Below are 21,472 nucleotides of genomic sequence, written 5' to 3'. Positions count from 1 at the left end.
AGGTCCCCCCAGTTCCGTTTGCTTCTACTTAAGAAAAGCTTTGCAAGAGAATTGGCGTAATGAATACGCCCCAGGCTTACTGCGGTCTGCAATGCACTTTGACTGTTGGGAGATGTTGGATGGGCTGACGCGGGAGAAATGGTGAGTAAGAAAAAAGCTATATTATTCTGATGAGTGGATAAGTTAAATGTCAACACAGCTGGGACACGTCGTAGTTTCTGGAGATATGTGCATGATGGTGCTACACCAAGAGCGTAGCTAGCTAAGTAGCAGTAACTATACCGTTACAAGTTTGGCTGGCTAGCATAGCTAACTGTGCGGTGAAGTCCCTTACGAAAAAAGATTGCAGTCAGAGTGCAGTTTAACTGCAATCACTGTGTCCAAAATACCACAGTTGACTGCAGTTACTGCACTTTTACTGCAGTTTCAAAAATGCAATCTTTTTTGTAAGGGGTAAATCCATATGAAGTAAATTAGTATATATTGCTCTGTGAGTAAATCACTACTTTACCAGTATTAACACTATCGCATCGCCTTAGTTATGTTACCAAACTGCAAGGTGTCTCTAAAGTAATAAACCTAGCTGTTAAAGGGGATGTGCATGCTGACCAATGTGATACAAAATGCAGCAAAGTAATATCACAACGTGCAAATTAAAATTCAGGGGAAGTTGTAAGGACAAAACATTATGATGTTTTAATTCGCTAGCTAGCTTGCTTTCAAGGTTGAGAGATTGGGTGTTTGTAACTAGTGAAATTGGTTCATCCCTCAATTTTGCACTTTTGTGTTTAGCAGAGTAACTAGGGATATGCATCTTTCCCTTTCAAGATGATTGAATATGTCTCTAGATACATGGGCTCCAATACGATACAGAAACGATACGTTTTAGTTTGAAACGATTCGGTACGATTTGGTTTGATTAGGGGGGAGGCAGGCTAGAGGCGGCTCTAGATGCACTAACATATGTTGCATAAACAAATTCATTTTCCATTGTAAATTAAAATCTGCTGTGATAGAGCTCATGAGCTGGGCCTCTCTGAGCTGGATCTGTCTGAGCTGACCTGTGTGTGTGTAAATTATGTACAGTGGGGAAATAAAGTATTTAGTCAGCCACCAATTGTGCAAGTTCTCCCCCATAAAAAGATGAGAGAGGCCTGTAATTTTCATCATAGGTACACGTCAACTATGACAGACAAATTGAGAAAAAAAATCCAGAAAATCACATTGTAGGATTTTTTATGAATTTATTTGCAAATTATGGTGGAAAATAAGTATTTGGTCACCTACAAACAAGCAAGATTTCTGGCTCTCACAGACCTGTAACTTCTTCTCTAAGAGGCTCCTCTGTCCTCCACTCGTAACCTGTATTAATGGCACCTGTTTGAACTTGTTATCAGTATAAAAGACACCTGTCCACAACCTCAAACAGTCACACTCCAAACTCCACTATGGCCAAGACCAAAGAGCTGTCAAAGGACACCAGAAACAAAATTGTAGACCTGCACCAGGCTGGGAAGACTGAATCTGCAATAGGTAAGCAGCTTGGTTTGAAGAAATCAACTGTGGGAGCAATTATTAGGAAATGGAAGACATACAAGACCACTGATAATCTCCCTCGATCTGGGGCTCCACGCAAGATCTCACCCCGTGGGGTCAAAATGATCACAAGAATGGTGAGCAAAAATCCCAGAAACACACGGGGGGACCTAGTGAATGACCTGCAGAGAGCTGGGACCAAAGTAACAAAGCCTACCATCAGTAACACACTACGCCGCCAGGGACTCAAATCCTGCAGTGCAAGACGTGTGCCCCTGCTTAAGCCAGTACATGTCCAGGCCCGTCTGAAGTTTGCTAGAGTGCATTTGGATGATCCAGAAGAGGATTGGGAGAATGGCATATGGTCAGATGAAACCAAAATAGAACTTTTTGGTAAAAACTCAACTCGTCGTGTTTGGAGGACAAAGAATGCTGAGTTGCATCCAAAGAACACCATACCTACTGTGAAGCATGGGGGTGGAAACATCATGCTTTGGGGCTGTTTTTCTGCAAAGGGACCAGGACGACTGATCCGTGTAAAGGAAAGAATGAATGGCGCCATGTATTGTGAGATTTTGAGTGAAAACCTCCTTCCATCAGCAAGGGCATTGAAGATGAAACGTGGATGGGTCTTTCAGCATGACAATGATCCCAAACACACCGCCCGGGCAACGAAGGGGGGGGGGGCAGTGTAGTGTAGCCTATGTTTTTTGTCCCCCCACTTTGGTTCTGAAATCACCATCACCCACTAATTGGTTAGATGATAGGCTTTCTTTTAACAAAACATGGTACTGAATTGGGAAAAAAGCTCAAATTCAAGATAGGGTTCCTTTACAGAAACAGGGCTTGTCTGTCCTCCATAAATAGAAAACAATTTGTGCAGGTTACTTTTATGTCAGTTTTAGATTATGGTGATATTATCTATATGCATGCATCGGCAAACACATTAAAACCACTGGATGCTATTTACCATTGTGCTCTCAGGTTTATCACGGGTGATAGTTACAAAACTCATCACTGTATCCTATATCAACATGTGGGTTGGGCCACTCTATCTGTGAGGCGAGAGCAACATGCTCTCTTGTTTATTTATAAAGCACTTCTTTTAAAACTACCTCCATATATACAGTGAGGGAAAAAAGTATTTGATCCCCTGCTGATTTTGTACGTTTGCCCACTGACAAAGACATGATCAGTCTATAATTGTAATGGTAGGTTTATTTGAACAGTGAGAGACAGAATAACAACAAAAAAATCAAAATAAACGCATGTCAAAAATGTTATAAATTGATTTGCATTTTAATGAGGGAAATAAGTATTTGACCCCTCTGCAAAACATGACTTAGTACTTGGTGGCAAAACCCTTGTTGGCAATCACAGAGGTCAGACGTTTCTTGTAGTTGGCCACCAGGTTTGCACACATCTCAGGAGGGATTTTGTTCCACTCCTCTTTGCAGATCTTCTCCAAGTCATTAACGTTTCGAGGCTGACGTTTGGCAACTCGAACCTTCAGCTCCCTCCACAGATTTTCTATGGGATTAAGGTCTGGAGACGGGCTAGGCCACTCCAGGACCTTAATGTGCTTCTTCTTGAGCCACTCCTTTGTTGCCTTGGCCGTGTGTTTTGGGTCATTGTCATGCTGGAATACCCATCCACGACCCATTTTCAATGCCCTGGCTGAGGGAAGGAGGTTCTCACCCAAGATTTGACGGCACATGGCCCCGTCCATCGTCCCTTTGATGCGGTGAAGATGTCCTGTCCCCTTAGCAGAAAAACACCCCCAAAGCATAATGTTTCCACCTCCATGTTTGACGGTGGGGATGGTGTTCTTGGTGTCATAGGCAGCATTCCTCCTCCTCCAAACACGGTGAGTTGAGTTGATGCCAAAGAGCTCGATTTCGGTCTCATCTGACCACAACACTTTCACCCAGTTATCCTCTGAATCATTCAGATGTTCATTGGCAAACTTCAGACGGGCCTGTATATGTGCTTTCTTGAGCAGGGGGACCTTGCGGGCGCTGCAGGATTTCAGTCCTTCGCGGCGTAGTGTGTTACCAATTGTTTTTTTGGTGACTATGGTCCCAGCTGCCTTGAGATCATTGACAAGATCCTCCCGTGTAGTTCTGGGCTGATTCCTCACCGTTCTCATGATCATTGCAACTCCATGAGGTGAGATCTTGCATGGAGCCCCAGGCTGAGGGAGATTGACAGTTCTTTTGTGATTCTTCCATTTGCGAATAATCGCACCAACTGTTGTCACCTTCTCACCAAGCTGCTTGGCGATGGTCTTGTAGCCCAATCCAGCCTTGTGTAGGTCTACAATCTTGTCCCTGACATCCTTGGAGAGCTCTTTGGTCTTGGCCATGGTGGAGAGTTTGGAATCTGATTGCTTAATTGCTTCTGTGGACAGGTTTCTTTTATACAGGTAACAAGCTGAGATTAGGAGCACTCCCTTTAAGAGTGTGCTCCTAATCTCAGCTCGTTACCTGTATAAAAGACACCTGGGAGCCGGAAATCTTTCTGATTGAGAGGGGGTCAAATACTTATTTCCCTCATTAAAATGGAAATCAATTTATAACATTTTTGACATGCGTTTTTCTGGATTATTTTGTTGATATTCTGTCTCTCACTGTTCAAATAAACTTACCATTAAAATTATAGACTGATCATTTCTTTGTCAGTGGGCAAACGTACAAAATCAGCAGGGGATCAAATACTTTTTCCCCTCACTGTATCATCATTCATTTCCACTAGATATACTAATTTTAAAACCAGTTCACAGATGTGGATTACATTAGAGACTTCTGTGGTCTCCACAGAGTTGGGTAGGACTGCCTTCAGTTCCTTTGCACCTTATTTATGGAACAAACTGCAGATCCAACTTAAGTTAGACACTCTGGTGTCCCTTGCCCATTTTAAACATGTTATGGAGGATCAATATGATGTTGTCTGTGATTGTTTCTGTTGAATTGTGTTTTTTGTTTTGTATGTTTGAAATGTCTAAAACTGTACATGTCAACATGTTTACACAGGGCACAGCCGTAAAAGAGATCCAGGTCTCAGTCTGTTTTTCCCTGTTAAAATAAAGATGTAAAAAAAAAAAAAATAATTAACTTGTCATTTTTGCAGATTAAGTGTTTGAGCTAGTTAATGTATCAATATTTATCATTTTCAAATTAGCTATGACATAGCCAATGAATATATAGCAGAACTATGGATTCCACCCCACATCTCAAAATTGAATGGTTTTGACCATTTGGAAGTTTTTATGGAGTGATCTTCTCTTCTCCTCATGCTTCGGCCATGCAGTGCGCCTCGCAGAAGTAATTGCTGTCCTCGTTTGAAATTATCAACTTTACCCTGTATATCTAAAAATGACCATATACACTGACTGTTTAAAGCAAACTACCAAACTATTGCTGATGTTGAACCCTAAAATCTATTGTAAGCCCTGTTCAGCAGTTATAGCCAGATGAGTTGTGTCTCCGGTAGCTTACTTTTATTCCGGTAACACAATTTTCAACAGCGCATAGATAACAATAACCTAGGAAATTACATAAGTTGTCACTCACCTAATAAAGCCTAATATCATGCAAGCCATTTTAGCATTTGAATGCTGAAGGTGCTGGGCAGTTGTGCAAGATCAGGAACAGGCCGCCTACCTCCTGTTGGTCAGTACGTGAAGCTGGGCACAGTGCACAGTTTGACTAGGCTACTGATATTGCCTGGGGTTGTTCAGGATGCAAAATGACTTGTAGATCAATGGCTTGTATCTTAAAGGGATACTTCTGGATTTTGTCAATGAGGCCCTTTATCGACTTCCCCAGAGTAAGATGAACTTGTGGATACCATTTTTGTGTGTCTGCCTGCAGTTTGAAGGAAGTTGCTAACTAGCACCAGCGCAATTGCTGACTTCCAGTCATTGTGCTAACACTAGTTAGCATTGGCTTGAGAAACTACCTCTAACTTCCTTCATACTGGACACTGAGACATAAAAATGGTATCCACGACTTCATCTGACTCCGGGGAAGTAGATAAAGGGCCTCAATGCCAAAATCCTGAAGTATCCCTTTAAACATTTTAATCGGGACCGATTGCGTGTCGTTGAATCGTTACATCCCTAAGAGTTACATTCTGTCCTATTCAACAGGCACCAAATATGAGAACTAATATTGTAGTTGCCTATATGCCATTTTATCTTAGGCTAACCATCCCAGCCCCCCTCTGCTCTGCATGGCCACATAAGTGAAACCAGAAGTGACATATTTCCTTCCACAAAGAATGTTTGAGGGCCTACCGAGTGGCGCAGCGGTCTAAGGCACTGCATTGCAGTGTTGTGGCGTCACTACAGCCTGGGGTTCGATCCCAGGTTGTGTCATTACTGACCGGGAGTCCCATAGGGCAGCGCACAATTGGCCCAGCATCGTCCGGGTTAGGGGAGGGTTTGGCCAGGGGGGCTTTACTTGGCTCATCGCGCTAATGACTCCTTGTGGTGGCCCGGGCGCCTGCAGGCTGACTTCGGTTGAACAGTGTTTCCTCTGACACATTGGTGCAGCTGGCTTCTGGGTTAAGCGGGCAGGTGTTAAGAAGTGTGGTTTGGCAGGTCATGTTTCGGAGGACGCATGACTCCACCTTCACCTCTCCCGAGCCCGTTGCAGTGATGAGACAAGATTGTAGTCATGAAAAAGGGGGGTAAAAATAAAAATTAATAATCTTTGAGTATTTCATTGTATGTGACTCATTGTCAAGTTCATAGAATTTAGGCTACACATTTATCCATGACAGACAGAGCATGTGACTATTCACTAACCTTTGTGTCTGTGTTTCTGGAGTCAACAGATAACAACAATTCAGCCTCACTGAAGTTTGTCCAGAAATATGCAGTGTACACATTCATTTGAGTAGCTTATTGTGAAGGTAGGCCTATGTCACTGTACATAACATCATAACTCTCACACGCCCAGAAAACTAAGAAAGAGAGGATTCTCTCTCTCCCCCAAAAATGCAAATCAAGTCACCGTCCATGATTGTCCAACCCTGCTAAAATCCCTACACCACTTAGGTGAAGTAGAGTTAAGTCAGGACTACAAGAAGGCTGGACAATCATGGGTGGCTTGACCCGGGTGTTGATGTACACAGTGGGTAGGATAATCTCTGCCTGATTCTCAGTTCTCTAGGCTAAACTGAGAACAGCAAAATGGGAATGTATGGACCGGATCCATGACAGACCAAAAAAAAAATTCAACAACCTACCTATGTGTTTCATGTGTCTTACAGGACTGAGGACTCACAGGCTCTGTGATGCAGACCAAGGACAAAGGCTGAGCAAGCAGCACTATTGTATGACAATATTAAAGTGAGGATGTGGATGATTATTTTTATTTTATTTTTTATCACAGAATGGGTCAATTTTTTGTTCTGTTTATCATTCAATGCCTGTTCTGATAATGTTTACATAACCAACTACAATTACAAGCTGAGCAAACAGTGGAATGGAATGGAAAATCCATTATTGCCATGTACAGAAAGCCCAGATGTTCAATATATTCTACTCCTGCGCTCATTGACTACTGAGGGTTCCCGATGTTGCAATATGTTTGAGGGGGGCCACATTTCAATTGTTATGGGGGTCCTCATGGGCACCACTGAAATTAGAACCATGTCTGTGCTCTAACAAGCCACCACTTCCTCCTCTCTTGGCTATAACCTATATTACAGTATACACATTCTGTTACAGGAACATTGGCAGACCTGCCAACCTGCATGCACATTTTGCATACCATGCTTGCAATTTGAGGTCGAAATATGCTGGAACCAAAAACTAGCCTAAAACAAAAACGCGAAAATAGGCTTCTAGTTGGCACATTGTGGTTTTGACTCAACCTTCTGCAGTTGAAGCTGGGCAAATCAGAGTACTTGGGTGAGGAGAAAAAATCTCTAGCTCACCGCTCTTTTCCTTCTTCGAGCTGGATGGCAGCTCTCCACTTGGACCATTGATACCACTGATGTGAGAGGAAAAAGGGTCGGGAAAATTGATAGCTTTCCAAAATGTTATGTGTTAGTCAAGCACATAACCACTATTATTTCCTAGGTAGCTCCTTAGCGAAGGCGTCATGCCTATAGCTGCATGTCAAAAATAGGCTGCTAATGATGTGATAATAGTTATTTCAGCAATGACAACAAGGTATGTTGAATGAATGGTAGCCTAGTAGTTAGACCTAACTTGTTTGATTAGAGAGTAATAGTCACATGTACACGGTTGCAGATGTAATTACAGGGTACAGTGAAATTATTGAGCTCCGAGCGCCAACAATGCAGGGCAAAATTAATTAAAACAATACAAATATAATAAAAATACATAAATATAATATTTTATATATAGTGCATTCGGAAAGGATTCAGACCCCTGACTTTTTCCACATTTTGCTACGTTACAGCCTTATTCTAAAATGTATTCATTCTTTTATTTTTTTCATCAATCTACACACAATACTCCATAATGACGATGCAAAAACAGGTTTGTAGACGTTTTTGCAAATGTATAAAAAAAACGGAAATATGACATTTACATAAGTATTAAGACCCTGTACTCAGTACTTAGTTGAAGCAGCTTTGGCAGCGATTACAGCCTCGAGTCTTCTTGGGTATGACGCTTCAAGCTTGGCACACCTGTATTTGGGGAGTTTCTCCCATTCTTCTCTGCAGATCCTCTAAAGCGCTGTCAGGTTGGATGGGGAGCGTCGCTACACAGCTATTTTCAGGTCTCTCCAGAGATGTTCGATCGGGTTCTGGCTGGGCCACTCAAGGACATTCAGAGACTTGTCCCGAAGCCACTCCAGTGTTGTCATGGCTGTGTGCTTAGGGTCGTTGTCCTGTTGGAAGTTGAAACTTCGCCCCAGTCTGAGGTCCTGAGCGCTCTGGAGCAGGTTTTCATCAAGGATCTCTCTGTACTTTGTTTCGTTCATCTTTCCCTCACCCCTGACTAGTCTCTCAGTCCCTGCCGCTGAAAAACATCCCTACAGCATGATGCTGCCACCACCATGCTTCACCGTATGGATGGTGCCAGGTTTCCTCCAGATTTTCAATCTTGGTTTCATCAGACCAGAGAATGTTTCTTATGTTCTGAGAGTATTTAGATGCCTTTTAGCAAACTCCAGGCGGGCTGTCATGTGCCTTTTACTGAGGAGTGGCTGCCGTCTGGCCACTCTACCATAAAGGCCTGATTAGTCGAGTGCTGCAGAGATGTTTGTCCTTCAGGAAGTTTCTCCCATCTCCACAGAGGAACTCTGGAGCTCTGTCAGAGTGACCATGGGTTCTTAGTCACCTCCCTGACCAAGGCCCTTCTCCCCTGATTGCTAAATTTGGCCGGGCGGCCAGCTCTAGGAAGAGTCTTGGTGGTTCCAAACTTCTTCCATTTAAGAATGATGGAGGCCAGTGTGTTCTTGGGGACCTTCAATGCAACAGAAATGTTTTGGTAACCTTCCCCAGTTCTGTGCCTTGACACAATCCTGTCTCGGAGCGCTAAGGACAATTACTTCGACCTCATGGCTTTTGCTCTGACATGCACTGTCAACTGTGGGACCTTATATAGACAGGTGTGTGCTTTCCCAAATAATGTCCAATCAATTGAATTTACCACAGGTGGACTCCAATCAAGTTGTAGAAACATATCAAGGATGATTAATGGAAACAGGATGCACCTGAGCTCAATTTCGAGTCTCAAAGCAAAGGGTCTGAATACTTATGTAAAATAAGTTATTTCTGTTTTTTATTTCTAATAAATTCCTGTTTTCTCTGTCATTATGGGGGGGGATGTCCATAGGGGGAGCAGCAGGGGGGAGGGAGGGGGTAGGAAGACCAGGGGAGTGGGGGGGACAGGGGGAGAAGGTAGCTGACTAGTGGTGGCTATTCGGCATGATAAATGTCCATTGGGGCAGGGGCAAGGTTAAAATCACGCTTCACCATCTGGCAGTCCGAATTACGAATCTGGGTTTGGCGGATGCCAGGAGAACGCTACCTGCCTGAATGCATAGTGCCAACTGTAAAGTTTGGTGGAGGTGGAATAATGGTCTGGGGCTGTTTTTCATGATTCGGGCTAGGCCCCTTAGTTCCAGTGAAGGGAAATCTTAACGCTACAGCATAGAATGACATTCTAGATGATTCTGTGCTTCCAACTTTGTGGCAACAGTTTGGGGAAGGCCCTTTCCTGTTTCAGTATGACAATGCCCCCGTGCACAAAGTGAGGTCAATACAGACATGGTTTATTGAGATTGGTGTGGAAGCACTTGACTGGCCTGCACAGAGCCCTGACCTCAACCATATCGAACACCTTTGGGATGAATTGGAACACCGGCTGTGGGCCTAATCGGCCAACATCAGTGCCAGACCTCTAATGCTCTTGTGGCTGAATGGAAGCAAGTCCCCGCAGCAATGTTCCAACATCTAGTGGAAAGCCTTCCCAGAAGAGTGGAGGCTGTTATAGCAGCAACTCCATATTAATGCCCATGATTTTGGAATGAAATGTTCGACGAGCAGGTGACCACATACTTTTGGTCATGTATTGTACTTTCACTTTCTTGGGCACGGGGATGATAGTTGACATGTTTAAGCAGGTGGGGATAGTGGCCTGAGCTAGAGAGATCGAAAACCCAACAGCCAGCTGGTCTGCACTTGCTCTGAGGGCGTGGATAGGGATGCTGTCGGGGCCGGCAACCTTCTGAGAGTTAAAACATAGGAAAGACTTACATACGTCCACCGTGGAGACCATAAGTACGTAGCCTTCTTTGTCCTCGGGCTCTCCTCGGCCGCTCAGCCTTATTGTTGTGGAAAAAGGTGTTTAGCTCGTCCTGTAGGGCGGAGTTCGTCTTCGCAACGTATCTGGCTTTCTTTTTGTAATCCGGGATCGCTAGGAGTCCATGCCATATACTCCTCGTGTCTGACCTGCTGAATTGCTCCTCCACTTTGTCCCTATACTTGTTTCGCCATCTTGATTGATCTGTGTAGGTCATATTTTGTATTGTTTAACCATACTATTGTACCCGGTCACCTTGCACACAGAGGAAGGTGGATATGTGCATGCCCGATTAATCAATATTTATAAGGAGCCATACGTTGGTGTTCGGAGGGTGGAACTAAACCAGCATTTCCGCACTGGGACAGGAATTAAGTGGAAATAGTGGCGGCAACTTCATCTGGATGGGTCCTTTTAAGTATCTAAGCATGATCAGAGAGGGAGAGAGCGAGACAAAGAAAACCATGGCTTATGCCATGCCCCATAACTCTTGGGAGAGAGCGAGATGGAGAAAGACAGTGTATATCTCACCACAGCAGGTCAGGAACAAAGAGAAAGAGACAATGAATGAGTCCCTTTTATAACATCTGAATTGTTTGGATTTAAAATCAGAGTTTTTGACCAATAGCATTACTGTTGAGTTAACCTCCAATCAGATAGTCGACTTACAGGATGTAAAGACATTAGCACCTACTGCGTCACAAAGGTGTGACAGAATGGGGGATGTGGAGAGCAACACAGAGAAGGTTGAATTCCTAAGACAATACAACCTTACGCATAGTGTTTACAAAAGAGAGGTCAGGGTTTGGGCCGGCCTGTGTGTGAGTGCGAGATAGACTGCAATGTATTTAACTTTTGTTATAACGGGTCATGTTTTTACATTGTTCTTTTTTTCTGTCTTTGTAGGTGTCAGCAAAGACCGTGTGTCCCGCATAGCGAAATACTTTGCACAGCATGGCGAACCCAGACCAGAAAGAAGAGGGGGAGCACGGAAAGTTGAGGAGTATCAAGAGAGGAGGGAGCAGGTAGTACAGCATGTGTCATCGTTCATGTGCAGGGAAGTCACTATGTGCGGATACTAGGGGTGTGAATGTTAAAACGTTCAAACGAAATTGGGATCGTTAACATTAACAAAAAATCTTTAACAGAAAAACGATGTTTTTTCTTCACAAAATTCTAATCCCAGTGCAGTTATCACAAAACTACCACTAACAGGTCCCTATCATCAACATGAAGTGCGTGCTTCTGCGAATGACGAGGGGAGCAGGGGGGTGAGAGATGTCGACTGGTGCTGGTAGACTAATGTATTATTATTCATCATCTCATCAGATTGCATACTACCTGTCTTGACTGCATCAAACCCGAGAGAAGCTAGTTAAGCTATCCAGTGGCGATTTTAGCATGTAAATCTTGGTGGGGCAAACAAAACAAAGAAATGTGTGATGCATGCAAGCAAAGCCACAACACAACACTAAACAATACATGAATTGCACTATAACGGTGACAAACGGTGCCCACAAACTATTAGGGCCTACATAAAGCTGTCCCAACAGCAGAGTCCCAACAGCAGTCCCAACATCTTACCACTGCTACACCTGGCTATCAGCGGAGCCTTGTCTGGCAGCAAAACAGTTCATTCAGCCTCATTTACTGCCTTTAAAAAAAACATAGCTGATATGGCTGACTTGCTTAAACAAATGTGGTTTCTACTGACAATTGAGATGTACAAACTATGGCATAAGGGGACGACAAGCTGATAAGAGGCAATCCGTAATTTAGATTAAGACATTAATAAGCGAGCTAGGACGGACGTAGTAAATGTAACTATTTGTTTAGCACTTTTGAAATGTACAGCGACAGAATTCAGAACATGGGCTGTTCTTAGTGTTCTCCCTGTACACCAAGTCAGAACCGTAGGATAAATGAAGGCGGCATATAAGCAGACAATGAAAGCTCTTACAATATTCAATGATTACATTTCTCTAAAACAGGTTATTTTGTCATCAAACTTTGTCATCAAAGTCTGGCATTCTCTGAATTTATGGTGCTTTCAAGACAACTGGGAACTCGGAAAAAAACAAGGTAGAATCTTGATGACGTCAGTGATCTTCAGGTCGTAGCTCTAGAAAGAGTCCTGATTTCCCAGTTGTCTTGAATTCACTGAAGTCAGATTTCCCAGTTCCGAGTTAACAGTTGTTTTGAGCGCAGCAGAAATCATGCTGGATTGACAGCATGGCCAATGTTGAATGTTTATCATTTTAAGCTTGGAAAAGATAACCTTAAATCGAGAATTGGGACCACACAGCCACTCCACTAAATAGCAGGCTAGTGATTGCTTTGCAATGCTTGCAGTTAGCCACTGATTCCTTCCAAACCAGTCGTTGTTGAATTTGCGATTTCCAACTTGTTGTGTAATGTTTATGTCCAATGGCCGATGAGCACCGATACGTTTTATCTATAATTTCTCTTCATATGACAAGGATTAAAAAGGATTTGCCAGTAGATTGTCGACTTGATTCATGATGATGGCTGCTAGCTAAGATTTGGAAAGTATGATGTTGACATGATAAGTCCAATCAAAGCTACTGTAGGTATAACGTGATTTGACGTCATTTTATCTGTGGCCAATGACCTTGAGCCTACTTGGATGGGCACTTCTAATGTAACTCCATGGCAGCACCCAAGGGGCTTGAATTTTCTAGCTCTACCCTTAGATTTGGCAGTGATGTAGTGTCCCCATGAGTGACAGAAAACTGAACCAATCACGGTGCAGCTAGAGAACATTACCAACCCCTATGGTACAAAGAAAGCACTGAGCTAAACTGAAACACTTGCATTTTGGAGCTGCCTTACTCAAGAAAGCAAAAAAGACACCAAGTTTGTATGGGGGCTTTATTAACTCAATGATATTATTATATATATTTTTTGTACATTGTTTGCAAACTGATATGTGACACTTATTAATGCCAAAATAACATGCAAAACAGGCAACCCAATGTGGGGCTCATAACAGGCTCTGCCCCACCTGCCCTGAATGACGGGTCACCACTGTTTAGTATACAGTTGAAGTGGGAAGTTTACATACACTTAGGTTGGAGTCATTAAAACTCGTTTTTCAACCACTCCACAAATTTCTTGTTAACAAACTATCGTTTTGGCAAGTCGGTTAGGACATCTACTTTTTGCATGACACAAGTATTTTATCCAACAATTGTTTACAGACTATTTCACTTATAATTCACTGTATCACAATTCCAGTGGGTCAGAAGTTTACATACACTAAGTTGACTGTGCCTTTAAAAAGCTTGGAAAATTCCAGAAAATGATGTCATGGCTTTAGAAGCTTCTGATAGGCTAATTGACATAATTTGAGTCAATTGGAGGTGTACCTGTGGATGTATTTCAAGGCCTACCTTCAAACTCAGTGCCTCTTTGCTTGACATCATGGGGAAATCAAAATAAATCAGCGAAGACCTCAGATAAAAAATGGTAGACCTCCACAAGTCTGGTTCATCCTTGGGAGAAAATTCCAAATGTCTGAAGGTACCACGTTCATCTGTAGAAACAATAGTACGCAAGTATAAACACCATGGGACCACTCAGCCGTCATACCGCTCAGGAAGGAGATGCGTTCTGTCTCCTAGAGATGAACGTACTTTGGTGCAAAAAGTGCAAATCAATCCCAGAACAACAGCAAAGGACTTTGTGAAGATGCTGGAGGAAACGGGTACAAAAGTATCTATATCCACAGTAAAACGAATCCTATATCGACATAACCTGAAAGGCAGCTCAGCAAGGAAGAAGCCACTGCTCCAAAACCGCCATAAAAAAGATAGACTATGGTTTGCAACTGCACATGGGGACAAAGATTGTACTTTTTGGAGAAATGTCCTCTGGTCTGATGAAACAAAAATAGAACTGTTTGGCCATAATGACCATCGTTATGTTTGGAGGAAAAAGGGGGAAGCTTGCAAGCCGAAGAACACCATCCCAACCGTGAAGCACGGGGGTGGCAGCATCATGCTGTGGGGGTGCTTTGCTGAAGGAGGGACTGGTGCACTTCACAAAATAGATGGCATCATGAGGAAGGAAAATTATGTGGATATATTGAAGCAACATCTCAAGACATCAGTCAGGAAGTTAAAGCTTGGTCGCAAATGGGTCTTCCAAACGGACAATGACCCCAAGCATACTTCCACAGTTGTGGCAAAATGGCTTAAGGACAACAACGTCAAGGTGTTGGAGTGGCCATCACAAAGCCATGACCTCAATCCTATAGAACATTTGTGGGCAGAACTGAAAAAGCATGTGCGAGCAAGGAGGCATACAAACCTGACTCAGTTACACCAGCTCTGTCAGGAGGAATGGGCCAAAATTCACCCAACTTATTGTGGGAAGCTTGTGGAAGGCTACCCGAAACGTTTGACCCAAGTTAAACAATTTAAAGGCAATGCTACCAAATACTAATTGAGTGTATGTAAACTTCTGACTCAATGGGAATGTAATGAAATAAATAAAAGCTTAAATAAATAATTATCTCCACTATTATTCTGACGTTTCACATTCTTAAAATAAAGTGGTGATCCTAACTGACCTAAAACAGGGAATTTTTACTAGGATTAAATGTCAGGAGTTGTGAAAAACTGAGTTTAAATGTATTTGGCTAAGGTGTATGTAAACTTCCGACTTCAACTGTGTGTATATATATATATATATATATATATATATATATATATATATATATATATATATATATATACTGTGTGTGTGTATGTATGTGTATATATATATATATATATATATATATATATATATATATATATATATATATATATATATATATATATATATTGTGTGTGTATGTATATATGTGTATATATATATATATATATATATATATATATATATATATATATATATATATATATATATATATATATATATATATATATATATATATATATATATATATATATATATATATATATATATATATACACACACACACACACACACACACACACACACACACACACACACACACACACACACACACACACAGTGGGGAGAACAAGTATTTGATACACTGCCGTTTTCCTACTTACAAAGCATGTAGAGGTCTGTAATAACACTGTGTGTATATAAAGTGCATTTGGAAAGTATTCCGATCCCTTAACCTTTTCCACATTTTGTTACGTTACAGCCTTATTCTAAAATTGATAAATTGATAAAATAATTGTTTTTCCTCATCAATCTACACACAATACCCCATAATGACAAATCGAAAAAAGTTTTTTTATAAATGTTTGAACATTTATTCAAAAATAAAAAACAGAAATACCTTATTTACATAAGTATTCAGACATTTTGCTATGAGACTCGAAATTGAGCTCAGGTGCATCCTGTTTCCATTGATCATCCTTGAGATGTTTCAACAACTTGATTGGAGTCCACCTGTGGTAAATTCAATTGATTGGACATGATTTGGAAAGGCACACACCTGTCTATATAAGGTCCCACAGTTGACAGTGCATGTCAGAGCAAAAACCAAGTCTTGAAGTCGAAGGAATTGTCCGTAGAGCTCCGAGACAGGATTGTGTCGAGGCACAGATCTGGGGAAGGGTACCAAAACATTTCTGCAGCATTGAAGGTCCCCAAGAACACAGTGGCCTCCATCATTCTTAAATGGAAAAAGTTTGGAACCACCAAGACTCTTCCTAGAGCTGGCTGCCCGGCCAAACTGAACTATCGGGGGAGAAGGGCCTTGGTCAGGGAAGTGACCAAGAACCCGATGGTCACTCTGACAGAGCTCTAGAGTTCTTCTGTGGAGATGGGAGAACCTTCCAGAAGGACAACCATCACTGCAGCACTCCACCAATCAGGCCTTTATGGTAGAGTGGCCAGACGGAAGCCAGTCCTCAGTAAAAAGCACATGACAGCCCGCTTGGAGTTTGCCAAAAGGCACCTAAAGGACTCTCAAACCATGAGAAACAAGATTCTCTGGTCTGGTGAGGGGGAAAATAAGGCTGTAACGTAACAAAATGTGGAAAAAGTCAAGGGGTCTGAATACCTTCCTTAAGGTAAGACTGATCTGATTGAAATATCTATGATACTACATCATATAGCTTATTATTACAACCAACTCATGTCTAATTTCATGACATTTTGGTGAATCCTGCCTTTTAGTTTATTTTCAATCGATGAAGAGAATCAAGACAACAAAGGATAATTTTGATTAAAATTAATAGGAAGACAGTTTTATTATGATGTGGAGGTTTCATTCAGGTCTCTCTGTTTAACTAAATACTGTTTGTCTTTGGTCTCTTTCCTGCCAGACTTTCACTCTTACAGCAGGAAGAGTCCTTCAGGGGAACCAGACCCAGAGAAGCCCAAACCAGCAAGACCACATCACTGCTCCCAGTGTGGAAAGAGATTTTTCCAGTTAGGGCACCTGAAGGAACACAAGAGAACACACACACAGGGGAGAAGCCACCTCGGCCTTATCACTGCTCCCAGTGTAGAAAAGGTTTTCTTCAGTTAAGGGACCTGAAAATGCATGAAAGGACATACAGGGGAAAACACGCACAGTGCTCCCATTGTCTTATGTTTGACTGAGAATGTGCTTTTGTTCATGCCACATTAAATCGAATTGTACAAAGTGTACTCAAAAATGTCTTATTTTTTATTTTTTTTACAGGAATTTAATATGGAGTTTGTCCATTTTTAATATATAGTATGTCAGTATAGTGCCCTCAAACTCAACTCTGGACCTCGAAGCCAGTTCCACTGCGTTTTTTCATTGTTCCCCTCTAATCAGGGACTGATTTGGTGGGTGCAATTAATTATCAGGTAGAACAGAAAACCAGCAGACTCCAGACCTCCTAGGGTAAGCGTTGAATACCTCTGGTATAGACTGTCAACTGAGGGACCCACTCCAGTCAGCAGATGGCGATGTGAGTATTTCAGGTGGTGCTTCTTGCGTGACGTATAATCTAATGGATGGGACAGGAAGCTTTCTTCAACAGCATGGCTAGTGATTCAAACACATCGGTAGCTTGCTAGCAAACAGGGCACCTAAAAGAACATAAGAGAACGCACACAGGTGAGAAGCCTTATCACTGTTCCCAGTTTTGGACACTCAGGGTATCTAAAAGTGCATGAAAGAACACACACACTGGAGAGAAGCCATATCAATGCTCCCAGTGTGAAAATGAATTTACTTGTCATCAATGAAATCACATGAGAGAACACACTTAGTCGAGAGGCCTTTCAAATGCTCTCAGTGTGGAAAGAAATGTATTCAGTCATCACATCTGAAAGATCATAAGAGAATACATACAGGAGAACAACGATTCCAATGCTCTGTGTGAAAAGGGTTTTACCTGGTTAGGGAGCCTGAAAATGCATGAGATGACAAACAGGAAATAAGCATTTTCAATGCTCGCAGTAGCTATGTTTCCATCCAATTGATGACAGATGTCGATCAAACAATATGCACATTTTCCCATCCGTGATGTGTTTCCATCAAACTGACTTTTTTCAACTGCCTGAGGTTGTAGAGGCGCTATTGCACGTTCTTCACCACAGTGTCGGTGTGGTGAGACCATTCCAGGTCCTCAGTGATGTGCACGCTGAGGCACTTGAAGTTTTTGACCCTATCCACTGCGGCCCATTCTATGAGGAAGGGGGCAGCTCCCTCTTCTTTCTCCTGTACTCCATGATCAGCTCCTTCATTTTGATGACATTGAGGGAGAGATTATTTTCTTGGCATCACTCCGCCAGGGCTATGACCGCCTTCTTGTACACTCTTAGAGAAAGAGGTGCTAAGTAGAACCATACAGGGTTTTTCGGTTTGTCCTCATTGGGGAACCCTTTTTGGTGCTGGGTAGAACCCCATGTACAGTGCCTTCGTAAAGTCTTCAGACCCCTTGACTTTTTCCACATTTTGTGACGTTACAGCCTTATTCTAAAATTGATTAAAGTTGAAATAATACATTTACATAAGTACTCAGACCCTTTACTAAATACTTTGTTGAAGCACCTTTGGCAGCGATTACAGCCTCAAGTCTTCTTGGGTATGACGCTACAAGCTTGGCACACCTGTATTTGGGGAGTTTCTCCCATTCTTCTCTGCAGATCCTCTCAAGCTCTGTCAGGTTGGATGGGGAGCGTTGCTGCACAGCTATTTTCAGGTCTCTCCAGAGATGTTCGATCAGGTTTAAGTCCGGGCTCTGGCTGGAGAAGGACATTTAGAGATTTGTCCCAAAGCCACTCCTTTGTTGTCTTGGCTGTGTGCTTACTGTCATTGTCCTGTTGGAAGGTGACCCTACACCCCAGTCTGAGGTCCTGAGCGCTCTGGAGCAGGTTTTCATCAAGGATCTCTCTGTACTTTGCTCCGTTCATCTTTCCCTCAATCATGACTAGTCTCCCAGTCCCTGCCGCTGAAAAACATCCCCACAGCTTGATTCTGCCACCACCATGCTTCACCGTAGGGATGGTGCCAGGTTTCCTCCAGACGTGACGCTTGGCATTCAGGCCAAACAGTTCAATCTTGGTTTCATCAGACCAGAGAATCTTGTTTCTCATATTCTAAGAGTCTTTAGGTGCCTTTTGGCAAACTCCAAGCGGGCTGTCATGTGCCTTTTACTGAGGAGTGGCTTCCGTCTGGCCACTCTACCATAAAGGCCTGATTGGTGGAGTGCTACAGATATGGTTGTCCTTCTGAAAGCTTCTCCCATCTCCACAGAGGAACTCTAGAGCTCTGTCAGAGTGACCATTGGGTTCTTGGTCACCTCCCTGACCAAGGCCCTTCTCCCCCGATAGTTCAGTTTGGCCGGGCAGCCAGCTCTAGGAAGAGTCTTGGTGGATCCAAACTTCTTCCATTTAAGAATGATGGAGGCCAGTGTGTTCTTGGGGACCTTCAATGCTGCAGAAATGTTTTGGTACCCTTCCCTAGATCTGTGCCTCGACACAATCCTGTCTCTGAGCTCTACGGACAATTCCTTCGACCTCATGGCTTGGTTTTTGCTCTGACATGCACTGTCAACTGTGGGACCTTTCCAAATCATGTACAATCAATTGAATTTACCACAGGTGGACTCCAATCAAGTTGTATAAACATCTCAAGGATGATCAATGGAAACAGGATGCACCGGAGCTCAATTTCGAGTCTCATAGCAAACAGTATGAATACTTATGTAAATAAGGTATATCCGTTTTTTATTTTTAATAAAATAAAAATTTATAAAAACCTGTTTTCGCTTTGTCATTATGGGTTATTGTGTGTGGTTTGCTGAGGATTTTAAAAAAAATGTAATCAATCTTATTATAAGGCTGTAACGTAACAAAGTGTGGAAAAAGTCAAGGGGTCTGAATACTTTCCGAAGTCACTGTATATGGTTCTACCTAGAGCCCTCTATGAAGGGTTCTACCAAGAACCTTTTATGAAGGGTTCTACCAAGAACAATTTTATCATCTCAAGGTTATTCCTATGAACAGTTCCACCTGCCTTATTAGCCTTTAAAATGTTATTACATACAGTACCAGTCAAAAGTTTGGACACACCTACTCATTCCAGGGTCTTTCTTTATTTTTACTATTTTCTACATTGTAGAATAATAGTGAAGTCATCAAAACAATGAAATAACACATATGGAATCATGTAGTAACCAAAAAAGTGTTAAACAAATCAAAATATATTTTATATTTGAGATTCTTCAAATAGCCACCCTTTGCCTTGATGACAGCTTTGCACACTCTTGGCATTCTCTCAACCAGCTTCATGAGGTAGTCACCTGGAATGCATTTCAATTAACATGTGTGCCTTGTTAAAAGTTAATTTGTGGAATTTCTTTCCTTCTTAATGCGTTTGAGCCAATCAGTTGTGTTGTGACAATGTAGGGGGGTATACAGAAGAAAGCCCAATTTGGTAGAAGACCAAGTCCATTTTATGGCAAGAATGGCAGCCAAACATCGGTCATCATAAGACCCTTGATATTTATTGGAAAGGAGCATTAAGCTCATCAAAATGCATTTTCACCACGCTGTGAAGTTCATCATAACTTTTTAATCTGTAGCCTAATTAACTGCATGCTTTCCCGAGTCATAGTGGGAAGACCACACAACATATCATCGTGTGACTCCAAGTTTACTTCGATATGATGATGGTTATTATATCAATATTTGCGCATAAAGCCATTTCCACCGCCATTTCTAGTTTCATTTTTTAATAAACACTTTAAAAAATGTTATTATAACATTTGTAAAAGACAGCAATTACACAGGTACTATGCCAGTCACACTGTCAGTCAGCGTTAGTTAGACCAGGGATATACAAACATATTCCTAGAGAGCTACCCTCATGTAGGTTTTCACTCCAACAGGTGTGCTTGATTAGGGTTGTGTTGGATTGAAAACCTATTGGACGGTAGCTCTCTAGGTACAAGGTTTGAGAACCGTGGGGTCATAGAAATAGAATGGGCGGATTAGATAATGCTGAGCCAGGGGCACCTGTCTATGGCCCATGATGTGAATGGGCAAAAGCAAAGAGGGAGGAGCGGTCACGTAGTCAACTAGGCAGCGCCACTCTGTCATTTTGTCAACAAGGCAGCAGGGTGCATCGTCCAGAAGCATACAGCATCTTTTCCATCAAATATATATTTTTATTTTCAAAATAGTTTTCACTGGGAAGCTTTTTATCAAAAGCAATCACTTTTACATGTGAAACACAGAGAAGATCCCAATTGCATACTCCTCGTGTCCTCTCTCAAATCATATTGGATGATGAAGTCAGAGGAACTCTGCTTCTCAAAACACATTGGATTATAAAGCCAGAGGACCTCTGCTTCTCAAAACACATTGGATGATAAAGCCAGAGGACCTCTGGCTTTCTCATCCAATGTGTTTTGAGACGCAGACGAGGAGATGGGAGAGAGGACGCGAGGAGTATGCAATTGAGATCTTTCCACAGAATCCTACTCATTACTCCATGTGCTTAATTACGTCTCTTTTGTATTGAGCAGACTTCACCGTGGCCTTTGAACGGGGCACCTGGCTCACGCCCAGGAGGCAGCCCGGTTCCAAAAAGAATGCAAACACCTTTCACTCGGTGCAAAACACGCCTACTGGGCGCTCGGGCCAGATTAA

General features: G+C 42.3%; 1 protein-coding gene across 4 annotated transcripts in view; it reads left to right on the top strand.

Annotated features, from left to right (window-relative positions):
- Positions 1-16,990, top strand: part of LOC121570684 (zinc finger protein 771) — a 41,214-nt gene extending 24,224 nt beyond the window's left edge. The window contains exons 1-4 of one of the 4 annotated variants that reach the window (XR_006001513.2): positions 71-141; positions 6,814-6,892; positions 11,234-11,352; positions 16,663-16,990. Coding sequence is in view for 2 of the 4 variants with exons in the window: in XM_041882159.2 (XP_041738093.2) it covers positions 11,234-11,352; positions 16,663-16,773 (230 nt within the window). In the remaining 2 variants the exon portion in view is untranslated. Of the gene's footprint in view, positions 1-68; positions 142-6,813; positions 6,893-11,233; positions 11,353-16,662 lie in introns of those variants that run through there. The other 3 variants (XM_041882167.2, XR_006001509.2, XM_041882159.2) reach the window with 3 other exon arrangements.
- Positions 16,991-21,472: the final 4,482 nt, after the last annotated feature.

Source organism: Coregonus clupeaformis, chromosome 1, assembly GCF_020615455.1.
Source record: "Coregonus clupeaformis isolate EN_2021a chromosome 1, ASM2061545v1, whole genome shotgun sequence".
In the NCBI taxonomy this organism is placed as follows: Eukaryota; Metazoa; Chordata; class Actinopteri; order Salmoniformes; family Salmonidae; genus Coregonus; species Coregonus clupeaformis.
Note: the sequence above shows the minus strand (reverse complement) of the source record. Positions and strands in the feature narration are given on the sequence as shown.